Raw genomic sequence first — 18,087 nt, 5'->3', positions numbered from 1 at the left:
AAAACGAACTAAAGAGAGTACCTTTTGAAGAAGAGAAACACTCAGATCACCCTTCCTTTGATTGATTACTTCGAAACGACCTTTTTGCTGATGAACTTGAAAAACTCGAAATTCTTGGACTTTCGGCTTCCGAGAGTGTGAATTGAAGTATGAAGACCCCAATTTATCGACTCCACACAATTTCCCCCAAAATCTCCTCCAGAATCGTGAAATTATTTTTAGGGTTTGCGTGGTTTTTCGAGAGAAGAACAGAGGAAGAAGGAAGAAGAGAGGTTGGGGTTCTGAATTTTTGGAGACTTATGTCAGTTACTTAGAATTGCGCCAGAATAAGGGCAAAAGAGTCAAAGCACAGTAACGCCTACTTAACGCCGTTAGTCAGTTAGTGTCATTAAGGGTATCTAATGCGAGAAAATGAAACCTGAGGGGTACCTGGTAGATTACTGAAACAACGAGGGTACCTGGTGAATTAACTTAAACCTCGGGGGTATTTCATGAAATATCCAAAAGCTTTTCATTTTCCGCTTCTCCTCCTTCCCCTTCTCTGGTTCCCGCTTCTCTCTCCTTCCCCTCTTCGGTTCTTTGATCATTCCCCTTCTCTGGTTTCTAAAAAGCTGCTGATGTTCCCCCTACCGCCGACGCTGTTCCCCTACCGCCGACGCTTCCTCTTCCAGCCGTGGGTTAAAAACCCTAATTTGTAATTGTAACCTGCTTGTTGATATTGATTGAGGTTGTTTTGAGCAGTTGAGCTTTATGATTCAACCTCTAGTGAGCGTCGCTTCTCTTGCCACTCGTATCAATTCCGAGGTTTGTTTACTTAATTTTTGTTTTACATATTCTTTCTATGTATTTGAAGCTTTATTTTTCTAGGGTTTCTTTGTATTTCAGACTCTAAATTTTTATAATTGATTTTTGGTTGATATTGGGGTGACAAATTCGATTGGGGGAGGAGAAGAGAAATCAGAAGAGTTTGCATTTTTTTCCCATCAACCTTCAACATCGAACTCGTAAGGAGGTTTGTTAATCTAATTTCTTAAATTTACTTCTAAACTAGTATTTGATTTTGTGTTTGATCTAGTGTCTTCTATATTGTAGCTTTCTTTTTTCTTGTTTTGGTGGGTAAAAATTTAAAATTTTTTGGGTGCATAATGTAATGAAATAGTTTTAATATCATTCTAATTAGAGGGAAGTCAGTCTAATTACAGTGAAGGTGATTTATGCCAGCTGGTTTTTTAGGAGTTTCTTATGTATGGAGGCTGTTAGGGTCTTTGTGAGGGGTTTGTGTGAGTGCAGGGGGGCTGTTTTGTGTGTCTTAGGGTGGGTTATAATTGGCAAGTATGCAAGGGCTCTGATCTTTAGGTAGGGTATCTCTGGTTTGAGTACATATACAAGCTAGATTAAATTACGTATTATAAGTTTCATCCTTACACCTCATGGATCTCAATTACATAAGTATCACTTACCCTATATGTAAGCTTAATTACTATAATCATAAATTTGAAATTCTGATTCTTTTATGTTCTCCGATCACTGATCACGGGCCATTTAATTCCAGATACTCTTGTTACAGTTGAGTTAAAACTTTCTTGTGCTAGCTCTTAAGTAGGTATTACACATTATTGGTCTACTTTCCAAGTTAATAGGCATAGATATGTTGTTATATCAATGCTTCAATTCTTAGAGGAATGGAAAGAGAAACGGAGGTGAGAAATAGAGGAAGGTTCATATTAATAATTTTTTGAGTGGTTTATGAAGATCATGGATGCTTTTGTGGCTCCTCTCATTTCTGTCTACATTACAGCTTTGCATATGCAATTTGGGTACACGGCAAGTTTGCCTTTTATATTTCTCATAATTCACTTTCAAAATTTCAAACACAAATACATTGATGTCAAGAAAGAAAACTAGTTGCCAATACCATAAGTATCACTTACCCTATTTGTAAGCTTAATTACTATAATCATAAATTTGAAATTCTGATTCCTTTATGTTATCCAATCACTAGTGTCAACATATTCATAAGGAATGTTACCCATCACTTATGAAGCTACTCGTTAAGAGTTTTTGCGGAAGTAGCCTTCAAGGCTACCTATGCACGTTTCAATTTGGGATACAATGTGGATGATGTCTGATGGTGTTTGTTGTCTTATTACTTCTGTTTTGTGGTTTAAACTTGGTTTCGCATATGGCTTGGCAAGATCGCATTGGAGATTTATATCTCACAGTTTCACATATGGCTAAGGTTAGTAATGTCATAATTTATACTGATATTATGTTACAGTATGTATTTGGAGGCTTGCTTGAGATCAAAATTTATGCAACGCTGTCCAGACTTATTTCTCAACCTTTTTGACCTTGAAAGAAGTTCCCCCCTTTTATCCAATCCTAACCCATTCTTTCAAGTCTCGGAGTACATTTTGCAACTCTGCTTAAATGGAATCTAATGTTCGTTTTCGTTTTCAGATGTAGTATCCCCGATGGACCATCCAAGTTGTTGTTGTCATTTATCCCAGGTTACCCATTTCTGAACTTCATGCTTATCACCAGTATATATGTGACTGTAGGTATATTATTTTTCACCTTTTTTTAATTATTTGTCTTGATTTTTGTCTTTTCGGCTCTTTTGATGGTAGATTCCAACGGTGTGCAGGTTTCATATAGGCTATTTGAATTAACAAACACTTTAAAAGTGGCATTTGTTCTAAGAAAAGGCAACAAAAGGTTGACAAACAACATGGTAGGAGCTTTGGCTATCTCCTGTATGGGTGCTTGTCTGTATGTCTCTTCTTTCAATTTCAATGAATTCAGTACTAATTGGTGTTAATCTAGGGCTGTTGCAGTCTGTTCTGCTAGGTTTTCTAATTTTGGTTTTCGTCTTAGTTCTTGCTAAATTATGTTCTGCTTTCGTAGTCTATTGTGGTCTGATCTACACCTGGTCTCTTGTTGTTGCCTGACTTGGTGATTGCCTGCTGCTGTGTTGTTGTCCCAGTCATGTCTCTAATTTTACATCTTACGATCTACTTTTTTCATTTAATTATTTTCATATTTAGTATTTTAATTTTTCACTTACTTATTTATGTGATTATGCATCTTAAATTAATATCACGAGAAAAAGTTTTAAAGCCATATTCCGTGTTTTTTGTGTGGCATTCTGATCTGCACCTGTTATGCGTTTCTGTACTGATGCGCTGCATTCTTACATGATCATATTCTGCTTTTCTAATCTACATTGATGCTTGCTGATCTGCATTGATGCTTAATGATTTGCTTTTCTGTTATCTCTGATCTGTAAGTTGACTTAGGTTGACTCTCTAGTGAACCTAAGTCAACTTTGTTACAACTTAACAATAAACAAATGGGTTAGCTCAAAACATACTTTGGTGAAAGCAATAAATCGCCTATATTGATCCAATAAACCTTAAATGTGGGTAACTAGACATAACTAGGTGACATTTCGTTGAAAGTTGGGAGCTAAATGATCCATTTTAGTCAAAATATGACCTGTGATGATCAAACGAGCCTTAAACGTGCATAACTTGTCCAACATAGGTGAGAATGAGTCTTAGAAATACAAAAATAAGTATATTAAACATGTAAATGGTTTAAAATGCTTATATAGCTTCATTAGTTGAATGTTGGGAGCGAAATAAGCCATATTAGTCAATATATGACCTATAACGATCAAACATTCCTTAAATATGCATAACTTGACCAAAGTGGGTGAGATTGAGTCTTAGAAACATTAAAATAATTATATATGCCATTTTAGTCAAAATATGAACTATATTGAACTAACGGACCTTAAATGTGCAAAATTTGACAAAAGTGGGTGATAATGAGTCTTTGAAACATAAATCTAAGTTTATTAAACATGTAAAGGATTTAAAATACTCATTTAGGTTCATTAGTTGAAAGTTGGGAGCGAAATAAGCCCTTTTAGTCAAAATGTGATCTATGATGATCAAACGAGCCTTAAATGTGTATAACTTGACCAAAGTAGGTGAGAGTGAGTATTTGAAACATGAAACTAAGTCTAATTAACATGTAAATGGTTTAAATACTTATTTAAGTGTATTAGTTGAAAGTTGGGAGCGAAATTAGCAACTTTAGTCGGAATGTGACCTATAACGATCAAACAAGCCTTGTATGTGCATAACTTATACAAAGTAAGTGATAATGAGTCTTATAAAAATAAAACTAAGTTTATTAAACATGTAAACAGTTTTAAATAATTATTGGTTAAAAGTTGGAATTGAAGTAGCCATTTTGGTCAAAATGTGGCCTATAATGATCAAACGAGCCTTAAATGTGCATAGTTTTACCAAATTAGGTTAGAATGGGTATTTGAAACATAAAACTAGGTATGTTAAACATGTAAAGGGTTTATTATACATATATAGGTTCATTAGTTGAAAGTTAGGACTGAAACAAGCCATTTTTATTATTATACGGTTCTTTATTTCATTGTTAGGAGAAAATTAAATCTTACTTTATTATGCGATACACTATTTATAATATAACTAAAGTATATTTTTTTTGATGGTTGATTATGTTAAGGTATTCAACAATATGAGGGAGAAACCTTTCATCACCGTGGGAATAAATGAAGTTTGAGACAAGTTTGACAAAATTCTTTACTAGTGATTATATTTCATATTTTCTTGTAATGAATCTTAGATTATGGATTCTAGTTTTTCATATGATTGTAATGTAATCGACTTTTAGATTTACAATTATATACTATTTTATTTAATTATCTAAATAATTAGATACTTTTTATGTGATGTATGGAGGTTAATCAGTGGCGTGGTCCAATTGTATAATATATTTAGCAGGGAAATCGGTTATATAACAAATCTAGATCAAGTGCGGCTCATTTATAGGCTAAGTGCGGCTCATTTATAAGCCAAGTGCGGCTCATTTTTATGCTTGTGCTGCCCATTTCTATGTCAAGTGCAGGCTCAATTTCAAATTTGGCAGCACCAAATATGTCAAGTACGGGCTCATTTTCAAAATTGCCAGCACTAAGTTTGTCATGTGCGGGCTCATATTCTAAAATTGGCAGCACCAAATTAGTCAAGTGCGGGCTCATTTTTCAAATTTGCAGCACTTGAAACATCAAGTGCTGCCAATATTTTGGCAGCACTAGAGAAACATCAAGTGCGGGCACGCCATGTGCTGCACATGTAAAAGCCCGCACTAAACCCCTTAAAATGAGCCCGCACTTGATCTTTTTTCCTCTAGTGCTTGCTTGAGAGACCTTTACCTCTCTTGACACCCTGTACGGGAAAGCTGCCCATCTGTATGGTCTGCAACAAAGGAGAAATGGAGTTGGTGAAAAGAGGAAGGATGTTGGTAACCAAAGTCAAGGTGGTGGCCAACAGAATCAGGGAAACTTTAAGAAGAACAAAGGGAATAATCACTTCCAGTTTAAGGGAAATCATGGTGGAAACAAGAACAATTTCCACAATAACAGTGGGAATAAGCACCAGTCTGCAGGGAATTGAACGAGAGTCTATGAGTGTTGACGTTGCCATAATAATCACCCAGGTCAGGACTGTAATGGAAACCCAATTGTTTGTAGGTTCTGTGAGAAACTAGGCCATAGAGAATTTGAGTGTTGGGCCAAGAATGGGAAACCCAACCAAGGAAATCGCCAGAACAACCGCCGGAATAACTCAGAATCGGAATAGAGGGAATAATGGTGGAAACCAAAAGGGCTACCAGAATGGTAACAACGACAATAAAGGCCAGAATAATGGAAAGTATGGGGGAAACTATCAGCAGAATGGGAACCGAAACACCAATGGAAATGCCAATGGAGGTGGCTATAACAAAGGAGTTGCCCAAGGGAAGCTGAATGTAATCACTAGGCAGGAAGCTGAAACCTCGTCTGACGTCATAGCTGATACTTTTTCTATTAACTCCATTTTAGTTAAAGTATTATTTGATTCTGGTGCGACTTATTCGTTTATATCGAAGGGTATCATAGAGAAGTTAGAGCTGAAAGAACCAGAGGGAATTGAAGTACCCATAGTGGTACCAACCGGTGAGATTGTGAAGTGTACTAAGATCCATAGAGATGTAACTTTGACCATAGCCAAGACCATATTCTTGTCTAGCCTAATCGGGTTTGAGTTAGGAGATTTAGATGTGACTTTGGGAATGGATTGGTTGGCAATGTTCAAAGCCAAGATTGATTATGAGAAGCAGAGATTCACTTGAAGTCTAGTTTAGGAAAGGTAGTATCCTATCGTCGTTTTGGGAAACCTAGAAGTGTAGGAATCATCACGGCAATGGAACTCGTGAAGCTAGTCAGTAAAGGGAACCCTGTTTTATTATGTAATGTGAGAGACTTAGAGCATGTGATGAAAGAGAAACCAGAGGACATTGCAGTGGTAAATGAGTTCTTGGACGTGTTTCCGGAAGAGATCCCGGGAATGCCGCCCAATCGACCTATTGACTTTACCGTAGACCTAATACCCGAAACTGCACCTATCTCAAAAGCCCCATACCGGTTGGATCTGGCAGAAATGAGTGAATTGAAGGGTCAACTAGAAGAATTACTAGAGAAAGGTTATATTAGACCAAGTGCATCGCTTTGAGGAGCGTCAGTCTTGTTTGTGAAGAAGAAGGACGAAAGCATGAGACTCTGTATAGACTACAAGGAGCTCAATAAGGTCACAATCAAGAATAAGTATCCTTTACCTAGGATAGATGATATTTTTGACCAATTGAAAGGAGCAGGAATCTTTTCAAAGATCGATTTGAGGTCAGGTTATCATCAGTGAGAATCGCAGAGCACCATATACCAAAGACTGCATTTAGGACTAGATACGGTCATTATGAGTTCACAGTTATGCCTTTTGGATTAACCAATGCGCTTGCAATTTTCATGGATTTAATGAACAGAGTATTTCATGCATTCTTGGACAAGTTTATAGTGGTTTTCATAGATGACATTCTGGTATACTCCAAAAGTGAGGAGGACCATACTAAACACTTAAGGTCAGTGTTGAGTACCCTGAGAGACAGCCAGTTGTACGCCAAATTCTCGAAGTGTGAATTCTGGCTGGAGAAAGTTGTGTTTTTAGGATATTTCGTTTCTAAGGAAGGAGTTGCAGTGGATCTTGCAAAGATAAAACTTGTTAGTGAGTGGCCTACACCTAAGAGTGTCACTGATATTCGGAGTTTTCTTGGTTTAGCGGGTTATTATAGACGCTTTGTGCAAGACTTTTCTAGAATTGCCAAACTAATGACAACCCTGATGAAAAAGGAAGCGAAGTTTGAGTGGAATAACCAGTGTAAAGAGGAATTCCAAGCTTTGAAGACGCGGTTGACAACCGCGCCGGTGTTAACCTTACCAGATGAGAGTGGTATCTATGATGTGTATATTGATGCCTCTAAGAATGGCTTAGGGTATGTATTTGAAGGAAATAATGCCATTGGTCCAAGTATGCATATAATATTAAGTCTAATAAATGAGGTTCACTATTAATTGACAAGTTAATAATTCAGTGAGATCAAGTGAGCTGAATGCCTAGCTAGAGGCCGCTTCAGTTCAAGTGGAATTAATTATATTAATCCACAGCTTACTCTTGACTGAACCCGTAAGGTCACACAAATAGTACGTAAACGGATCAAGTATTTAATGGCATTAAATACTCCATCTATGGATATTCGGAATCGACGGATCTTGGTTTCAGTGGGAGCTGAGATCGTCATAAGCAAGAAATGAATACTCCGGAAACGGAAATATGGATCGTATCGGAAATATAAATATTATCCAAGTCGTAGATGTTGCCGGAAACGGAAACATGGTACGTATCGGAAAATATTAATGGAAATGGAAATATTGCCGGAATTGGAAATATTGCCGGAAACGGAAATATTGTCTGAATCGGAAATATTATCGGAATTGGAAAATAATTCCGGAAACGGAAATATTAAATATTTGTTTGAAACGGAAATTAATTCCGGAATCAGAAATGTTAAATATTGTTCGTATCGGAAATGAATTCCGGAATCGGGAAATTAATCGGAAGCGCGTCGTACGAATTAGCATCGGACGAGACTTGGTAGACGAAGGCCCAACACGAAGCCAGGCCCGCGTCCAGCAAGCCTGCGCGCCACACAAGGCAGCCAAGGCCACGCCAGGCCCAGCGCAAGGCCAGGCCCAGCAGGCCAAGGCGCGCGCACGAGTGGGCTGCGAGCTGCGCTGCTTGCGTGGGCCGCAAGGCTTGCGTGGGCTGAGCGCTCGCGAGGGTCGTGCTCGTGGGTGTTTGTGTCCGACACAAATCCTAAATCTAAAGGGGTTTGTTCAAAGATTAAATTCCTAATCCTAATAGGATAAAATAGTTAATAAGAGTTTTAATATAATTCTAATTAAGCTAATTAGTATCCTAGTAGGATTCCAATTCCTTTCCATAAACTCTATAAATATAGGCCTAGGGTCACATATTTAACAGACGATTTTGAAGTATTCAAGGTAACATTTTAAGCAAAAAATCAGCCAAACACTTGCACCTATTTAGCCGAAAATCCTAGTACCTTAAGGGCGATTCTAGTTGGTCAATCTTAAGGCGGATCCGGACGTGCTGTGGACTATCTACGGAGGGACGAAACTTGGAGTCCTAAAGACTTGTTCTTGTTCGGTTCGGGTGCAGCTAGGGAGGGCACGCTACAAAGTGTATGCATCTGAATTATGCCAAATGATTATGTGTTAATAATATGTTTCCTGGCATTATGGTTTTTCCGCATGATTTATGTTTATTCATATGTATCATAACCTAACAGTGGTATCAGAGCCTCTTATTATTTTCATAATCTAAATTACATGAACATGGGTAAATTTTACAAATTTGCAAAGAATTAAAGGGGTGATTAATTTTCGTAATTAATTGCAAATTGCGTTTAATTAATTATATGTACGCAGTTTTTCGGCAGTTTCTTCATTACTCATCCAAATCGAGTGATTTTTGTGTCAATTCCGCATGTAAAAGGCATTCTAAAATTTTGACAAAAGCAGTATTTTTCGGCCGAACCCAGAATTCCCAAATTCGAAGCCTAACTATGACTTTTCGGAGGTTTTAGTTTTTCGAACGCAAAAGTTTGTAAATTTAAGATGTTAAATTAAGTATTTGCGATTCTTGTTGATAAATCTTGAGTTTTTGATTGACCTACAATGTTTAACAATTATGAATGCCTAGACTTGTTAATTATACAAACTAATTTGTAATTATGATTAATTTGTTGAAATTCGAATTATTTAGAATTGATTTGATTTTCATGATTATTTAATAATTTAATTAGGTACCAATGATTAAAATCCACCATAAAAATTGTTAATTTATGTCAAACTTTTAATTTTTATGACCTAGATTTGAATCCATGTTAATCGGAAATTAATTGATTAATAAATTTTCGATTTTTTCGCCTTAAAATTATGAAATTAATATGATTGATTAATTTGTCATTAATTTTGGAAATAAAAGTTTTAATTTTTTTATGCAATTCGCTCGTAAAACTTGCACGCACAAAGCTATGGACGCTACGTGTTACCCTTAAGGGGTGTTGTATAGTGCGGGCATGCGACGACGAGCAAGGGAGCTCGTCGCCCATGCGGTACGATGCAACGAGCAAGAGCCATGGCACACGAGCACAAGGCAGCACGCTGCCCTGTGTCGAGTGTTGTGCGCATATGGGCGAGTGGGAAAGGGCGAAGGGCCAAGGGCCAAGGCACAAGCCATCGGGCAGACGCGTGTGGGCAGCAAGCGTGCTGCGCCACAGCGCGCGCTGCCACTCCCGGCAAGCAAGCAGACGCGAAGCAAGCAGGCGCGGCGAGCGAGCGGGCGCGCGCAGCGTGGCCTACACTGCTGCGTTGCGTGTGGCCTGCTTGCGTATTCCTACACGAACCGTCGAGGGGCGCTAAGCCTCGTGCACTCGAAGGGGCTTGGGCGCAAGCCCAAGTGCTCGTCGTGTTACGATTGTCGCGTTTTAAATTTTAATTTGAGTTTTTTAGTTCAAGTAATTTTAATTAATTTTAAAATTAATAATTTAAATTGTTTTCTTGGATTTTAATTTTGAATATTATAATTATTATAAATTTTAATTTATTCTAATTATTTTACTGAAATTAAAAACCTTGAATTAATTTAAATTCGACTGAAAATAAATTAAATAAGTGGATTCAATTATAATATTATATGAGCTTTAAATTTTAATTAAATTTGTATGTTTTCGGTTAGACTAGATATACATTTTTATGTTTAAAATTAGTAAAGCATATGAATTTATTGGTTTAAGTGGGAGAAATATTAGTAATAAACTCTTGATTAAGTCTACAAATCTTTTAAGGTTAAACAACTTGATTAAAATTAATAAGGACTGAATAATTGGTAGATTATTGGTGCCCTTGATTAATTGCTGCAAATATTTATGTGATGCATAACGTGTTTTACTAACCAGCTATGTGGGCCATTCATGATAATGAATGGGTGAATGGTATATATTGTATATGTACTGTTTTGCAGGTTATGAAGGGACTAGTATGGCCCAATTCAAATAGGATAGAAAATATAGTCTGCGTACCATTAATTTGAATGTAATTGGTCTAAAGCACCAAATTTGTTTTTCAATTCAAATATGGTCTGCGTACCATCAAATAGTTGTAATTAGTTTAATTATAGCTTATCCTATTTGAAGAAAATGGCGCCTCCCACGGAGATTTTCAAGACGGACTTTGAAGTTGAAGCTTCAAGATGAAGTCGGGCCATAATAGATCACATTTACCTTATGGTGCCTCCCACGGAGATTTTCAAGACGGACTTTGAAGTTAAAGCTTCAAGATGAAGTCGGGCCATACTAGATCACATTTATCTTATGCATGCTTTAAGTTATTTATTGCTTTAAATATGTCTTAAATATGCATGAGATCGAAGCTTGATTATGTTGCATGATTAAGGATTTTAGTTCACTTAAAATCTAACCAACATAGTAAGAGCCTTAAGTTCCAAACTTAAAAATTGAGTTAAAAGGTGCCATGCCAAAATAACACTTATTTGGATATCCTTTTTTCATCGATCTTAGTAATAGTTTTCCGCCATAGCGACGTGTTACTTATCGATACTAAAGGGGTAAGGTACACAAATAATTGTGAGTACATGTTAGTTTTGGTGAAACTCAACGATATAAGTAAGGAGTCCTTTTATGTCATGGCAAAATCGATAGGTTTACCTAATAAGTTCTTAGACGTACCTATCAACCAAGAATAGTTTCTAGACTATTAGCAAAAGGATTTTGCTTACCTAAAATATTTTAGAATTAAGTCAAACATAATGTGCTTAATTCTTCAATGATTTTAGGGTCTTGGAATCATTTTATTCACACCTTCCGGAACAATAAAATCGAATAAAATGCTAATAACTTGTTTAAATTGCATGATTGCTTTAATTTTCAAGTTATTACTCATGATAAATGTTTAGACTTTGCATGCTTCAATATTTGTTTTAATTATTGTTTATAATTAAATATCTTGCACTGCAATAAATCCTTTTAGAAAGGTAACAGTAAATTTCCTCGATTGGTAGTGAATCCAAGAACGATTCACGGAAATGAGAGAAAGTGAGCAATTTAAAATGTACGTTTCTTATATCGACTTTTATGGTTGTTTTCGAGTATCAAAGTCGAATGGCGAACCGATTGGTGCTTGTGAATTCAAAGTACAATGTAGTTTTGAGATCATAAAGCATTGAGTTTAAACGCTCAGCCTTACCAATGGTTAACAACCTAATATCTTTGTCCATTTAATTCTCGAATGAGTCTAGTCCCTAGACATTCGAATAGATCGATGCTTAGAGAACTTTAGAAGCTTCTGGTAAGATCATCTAGTTGAAACAACATATTCAACATAAATTAAATGGTAAGAACCTTGTTGGAGTGACATTGGACATGTCTAACAAAGTATAAAAGTCAACACTAAAGAATTCAATTCTTAAGACTATAAGAAAGGGTACAAGAAATAGGAAAACAAGGAACAAATGAAAGGAATTTACGATTCCGTTTCTACCTATAAGTTTATGTTTAAAGAGAAGTGACCTAGCAATCAAACTTCCTTGGTATCATATACCGCTTGAGGTTCTTACTTCGGTAATAACTCAAATAATGGAAGCTAGGCTACACTAATGGCCTACAAGTGGGAAATAAAGCATGGCAATGCTACATTAGTTGTAGGGTCATCTATTTTGTATTAAGACCTTTCAAAGGCTGGAACTTAATGGCCATTTTGTTCCAAAATCAGCATACCTAAATTTCTGTTTTCAAACACAGAAAGACTCACATTCAAGAAAAACAAAAACAATGTTTGTTTGTTTATTTGAATGAAATGGTCATTTACGGGTTGAGTCAATATGCTTGATTAAAACAAACAACTCTTTAAACTTTACTAGGTTCAAATCAATCTTTTGATTTGAGTTCCACTAATCTTTGGCATTGTTGCTTAGACCATATCAACAAGTTAACATTCAAAAGCTCTATTTTGATGGACTTTTGAAAGTTGATTGATTTCTAGATCAATTTAAGACAAGCAAGTCTTACTTGTTGAAAGTAACAAAAGATATGTACTATTGTTAGAACGCCTAGACAATAGAGTTCAAAGCTAAAGAAAGATTTTATGACTTTATTATTTCACCTAGATTTGAGTTAATATTGGTTTATTTACTCAATGTGATATAAGTTTGAATCTGTTTGGATAGTTCAAAGATTCAGAAGTATAAAATCCACTTGGCAAGAAATCATAAAGATCTAGGATAGATCAAGTTGATGATTACTTGAGACCAAAAATGATCATCAATAATTATGTGTTGTAATTTCACGATCTAGCTCCATAAAATATCTACGTTGGAATGATCGAAGTCAATTAGTACTTGATTCGATCAATGATGAATCATAAAGACTTTTCCTATAAGTTCTAAAACAAAATGCTCAACTACCACCAAACTAAACCAAATTCGTCAAAGCTATTGAAAAGTAATTTCAGAATATCTTTTCATTATATATCTAAAGAGTTGCTAAACTCAGTGGGAGCTTAGTGTTTGTTATTCAACAAACTAAGGCCCAAGTATAGATATATGTTTCATTGTGACTTATTCAAATGAGACACAAGGGTATTGTTTCTACCACGAATTTTTGAGAACATAATGTTTGTTTGCTCGAAATGATGTCCTTTTGGAGATTCGTTTCCAAAATGACAAGTGGGAGAAAATAGACCTCGAAAGTTTTCGAGGCGAACAACAAACATAAACGGACATTCCGGAGGCTTTTCGTGTTAGGTTATGATACTTATGACAATTCATAAATCATGCGGAAAAACCATAAAGCCAGGAAAACATATTATTTACACATAATCATTTAGCATAGTTTAGATGCATACTCTTTGTTGCGTGCCCTCCCTAGCTGCGCCCGAACCGAACAAGAACAAGTCTTTAGGACTCCAAGTGTCGTCCCTCCGTAGATAGTCCACAGCACGTCCGGATCCGCCTTAAGATTGACCAACTAGAATCGCCCTTAAGGTTCTACTTATTTTCGGCTAAATGGGCAAGAGTTATGGATGATTTTGTGCTTAAAAATCCTAGCTTTGAATACTTGAAAACTTATGTATAAACAATGACCCTAGGCCCTTATTTATAGAGGTATGGAAAGAGAATTGGAATACTATTAGGATACTAATTTATTTAATTAGAATCCTGCTAGGACTCTATTTAAATAAACTTTATCTAATAGGTTTAGGATTTAATCTTTTATTGAATCCCGATAGCTATAGGATTCGCACATGAGCATCGCACGAGCACCGTACACCCGCGCAGGCCTTGCGGCCCACGCTGAGCGCACAGCGCCCGGCCCATGCTTTTGTCCGCGCGCGCCCATGGCTTCGGCTGGGCCTGGCTTGCGCTGGGCCTCGTCGAGGCTTTGGCGTGTGTTGGTGATGCGTGTGGCTTGCTGGGCGATGGCTTGGCTTCGTGCTGGGCCTTCGTCTAGCGAGCCTCGTCCGATGCTAATTCGTACGATACGCTTTTGATTAAATTCCCGATTCCGGAATTTATTTCCGATACGAACAATATTTAATATTTTCGATTCCGGAATTAATTTCCGTTTCGAACAAATATTTAATATTTCCGTTTCCGGAATTATTTTCCGATTCCGATAATATTTCCGTTTCTGACAATATTTCCGTTTTCGGCAATATTTCCGATTCCGGCAATATTTCCATTTCCGATAATATTTTCCGATACGTACCATGTTTCCGTTTCCGGCAACATCTACGTCTTGGATAATATTTATATTTCCGATACGATCCATATTTCCGTTTCCGGCAATATCATCGTTTCCGGAGTATTCATTTCTTGCCTGTGACGATCTCAGCTCCCACTGAAACCAAGATCCGTCGATTCCGAATATCCATAGATGGAGTATTTAATGCCATTAAATACTTGATCCGTTTACGTACTATTTGTGTGACCCTACGGGTTCAGTCAAGAGTAAGCTGTGGATTAATATCATTAATTCCACTTGAACTGAAGCGGCCTCTAGCTAGGCATTCAGCTCACTTGATCTCACTGAATTATTAACTTGTTAATTAATACTGAACCGCATTTATTAGACTTAACATTGAATGCATACTTGGACCAAGGGCATTATTTCCTTCAGTCTCCCACTTGTCCTTAGGGACAAGTGTGCATTTCCTAATTCCTTTGTCGCTCGATGCTTGCTCTTGAACATAAGGTAAGAGTTGTCATCCTTATTATGTCCAGAGGTGTTCCTCGGTTTCAGAGTTCAAATGATCAAATAAACAGATAATCATAGCCTATGATTCATCCGAGCACGGCCATGCATTTCACAGTTTCTAGCTCTCCGAGTGGCCTTGTACAACTTTTAAGCATCTCATCCCGATTTATGGGAGGACAATCCCAATCTTGCGATCTTGAGATTAGACTTCGTTTGATAGGTGATTACTTGAGCGTTGCCTTTATAGCCTCCTTTTACGGTGCGACGGTTGGTCAACGTCAAAGCAACCAGTTCTCAAACAAGTAATCTCAAATCACTCAGGTATTGAGGATTTAATGTCTAATAATTTTAATGAAATTTACTTATGACAGATTCTCATCTCTTACAGTAAAGTTTCATAGGTCTTGTCCGATACTAGTCTTCCCAAAGTAAGTATCTATGCAAATGATTATGACATTGCCATGTCCACATAGTTCAAGAAACAGAACTACTAGTCATCTTGCATTCTAATCGTCTAACGTTTTTTATGCGTCCAATTTTATAGAAAACTCCGACTAGGGACCATTTTCAACTTTTGACATTCAAGTTCACTTGATAGACATTTCTTAGTCATAGGACTGGTCCTGACAGTCTATCTTGAATATATTGTCAAATTGAAGGGACTCATCATTTAATAAACCACAAATTAAATGGAAAAATGAATTCTTTTCATTTATTGTGAATGATTAACCAATAATGTTTTACAAAGATTTAAACTCTAAAGCTTTAAAACATTAAACAGGAATATCAAAGCCATTCTCCAATATGCTTGATTCCCATAGCTGCAGTGTGCGAGTTGTGCTTCGCCTGCGGCAGAGGTTTAGTCAATGGATCTGATATGTTGTCATCAGTTCCAATCTTGTTTATCTCGACTTCTTTTCTTTCAACGAACTCTCGTAGAAGGTGAAATCTACGAAGTACATGCTTGACTCTCTGGTGGTGTCTAGGCTCCTTTGCCTGTGCAATAGCTCCGTTATTATCACAATACAGGGCTATTGGTCCTTTAATGGAGGGGACTACACCAAGTTCACCTATGAACTTCCTTAGCCATATAGCTTCCTTTGCTGCTTCATGTGCAGCAATGTACTCCGCTTCAGTTGTAGAATCCGCAATGGTGCTTTGCTTAGCACTTTTCCAGCTTACTGCACCCCCGTTGAGGCAGAAGACAAACCCAGACTGTGATCTGAAATCATCTTTGTCGGTTTGGAAACTTGCGTCCGTATAGCCTTTAACAATTAATTTATCATCTCCACCATAGACCAGGAAGTCATCTTTGTGCCTTTTCAGGTACTTCAGAATATTCTTGGCAGCAGTCCAATGCGCCTCTCCTGGGTCTGACTGGTATCTGCTCGTAGCACTGAGTGCGTACGCGACATCCGGGCGTGTACATATCATAGCATACATTATTGAACCAATCAATGATGCATATGGAATCCCATTCATTCGTCTACGCTCATCAAGTGTTTTTGGGCACTGAGTCTTGCTTAGAGTTATTCCATGAGACATGGGTAGGTAGCCTCGCTTGGAGTCTGCCATCTTGAACCTATCAAGCACCTTATTGATATAAGTGCTTTGACTAAGTCCAATCATCTTTTTAGATCTATCTCTGTAAATCTTGATGCCCAATATGTACTGTGCTTCTCCTAAATCTTTCATCGAAAAACATTTCCCAAGCCAAATCTTGACAGAGTTCAACATAGGAATGTCATTTCCGATAAGTAATATGTCGTCGACATATAATACTAGGAAAGAAATTTTGCTCCCACTGACCTTCTTGTATACACAAGATTCGTCTGCGTTCTTGATGAAACCAAAGTCACTGACTGCTTCATCAAAACGTATATTCCAGCTCCTGGATGCCTGCTTCAATCCGTAGATTGACTTCTTTAGCTTGCATACCTTTTTAGCATTCTTTGGATCCTCAAAACCTTCAGGCTGTGTCATAAACACAGTTTCTGTTAAAACGCCGTTTAAGAAAGCAGTTTTGACATCCATCTGCCATATTTCGTAATCGTAATATGCAGCGATTGCTAACATTATCCGAATAGACTTTAGCATTACAACTGGTGAAAAGGTTTCATCGTAATCCACACCGTGGACTTGCCTGTAACCTTTTGCAACCAATCTAGCTTTGAAAACTTCAAGTTTCCCATCCTTGTCCTTTTTCAGTTTGAAAACCCATTTGCTTCCAATGGCTTGGTAGCCATCTGGCAAATCGACCAAATCCCATACTTGGTTTTCAGACATGGAGTCTAATTCAGATTGCATGGCTTCTTGCCATTGCTTGGAGCTAGGGCTCGTCATAGCTTGTTTGTAAGTCGCAGGTTCATCACTTTCAAGTAATAGAACGTCATAGCTCTCGTTCGTCAAAATACCTAAGTACCTTTCCGGTTGAGATCTATATCTTTGCGATCTACGCGGGGTAATATTTCTAGATTGACCATGATTCTCACCAGATTCTTTTAAAGATCTCTGAGTTTCATCCTGAATGTCATCTTGAGCATTCTCTAGAGTTTGTTGTTCGACTCGAATTTCTTCGAGGTCTACTTTTCTCCCACTTGTCATTTTGGAAATGTGATCTTTCTCCAAAAAGACACCATCTCGAGCAACAAACACTTTGTTCTCAGATGTATTGTAGAAGTAATACCCCTTTGTTTCCTTTGGATAGCCCACAAGGATACATTTGTCAGATTTTGGATGAAGTTTGTCTGAAATTAATCGTTTGACGTATACTTCACATCCCCAAATCTTAACAAAAGACACATTTGGAGGCTTTCCAAACCATAATTCGTATGGAGTCTTTTCGACAACTTTAGACGGAGCTCTATTTATAGTGAGTGCAGCTGTATTTAGTGCATGTCCCCAAAATTCTAATGGAAGTTTGGCCTGACCCATCATTGACCTGACCATGTCTAGCAAGGTTCTGTTCCTCCGTTCCAACACACCGTTCCATTGTGGTGTTCCAGGAGGAGTCAATTCTGATAGAATTCCACATTCTTTCAGATGGTCATCAAATTCATAGCTCAGATATTCACCGCCTCTATCAGACCGCAGTGCCTTAATCTTCTTGCCTAATTGATTCTCTACTTCACTCTGAAATTCCTTGAATTTGTCAAAGGATTCAGACTTATGCTTCATTGGGTAGACATAACCATATCTACTGAAGTCATCAGTGAAAGTGATAAAGTAGCTGAAACCACCTCTAGCATTTGTACTCATTGGTCCACATACATCTGTATGGATTAAACCCAATAGTTCATTTCCAACTTT

General features: G+C 37.3%; 1 protein-coding gene across 22 annotated transcripts; it reads left to right on the top strand.

The window, feature by feature from the left end:
* The first annotated feature begins 298 nt into the window (after positions 1 to 298).
* LOC110786962 (protein REDUCED WALL ACETYLATION 2) lies at positions 299 to 4,781 on the top strand. Of its 22 annotated transcripts, none has more exons than XM_021991553.2 (6): positions 299 to 804; positions 953 to 1,012; positions 2,196 to 2,239; positions 2,461 to 2,510; positions 2,631 to 2,734; positions 4,555 to 4,781. In XM_021991553.2, exons 1-6 carry the CDS (start codon positions 751 to 753, stop codon positions 4,609 to 4,611), a joined length of 369 nt encoding a protein of 122 aa, XP_021847245.1. In that variant the 5' UTR covers positions 299 to 750; the 3' UTR covers positions 4,612 to 4,781. The 22 variants fall into 22 exon arrangements, 5 of the variants coding, with proteins under 5 accessions (XP_021847245.1, XP_021847244.1, XP_056683853.1 ...); XM_021991552.2 differs by having other exon boundaries at positions 303 to 804; positions 2,616 to 2,772; XM_056827875.1 differs by having other exon boundaries at positions 310 to 804; positions 2,631 to 2,772.
* Positions 4,782 to 18,087: the final 13,306 nt, after the last annotated feature.

The sequence above is a fragment of the Spinacia oleracea genome, chromosome 5, assembly GCF_020520425.1.
Source record: "Spinacia oleracea cultivar Varoflay chromosome 5, BTI_SOV_V1, whole genome shotgun sequence".
In the NCBI taxonomy this organism is placed as follows: Eukaryota; Viridiplantae; Streptophyta; class Magnoliopsida; order Caryophyllales; family Amaranthaceae; genus Spinacia; species Spinacia oleracea.
This window is presented reverse-complemented; position numbering and strand designations above follow the sequence as displayed.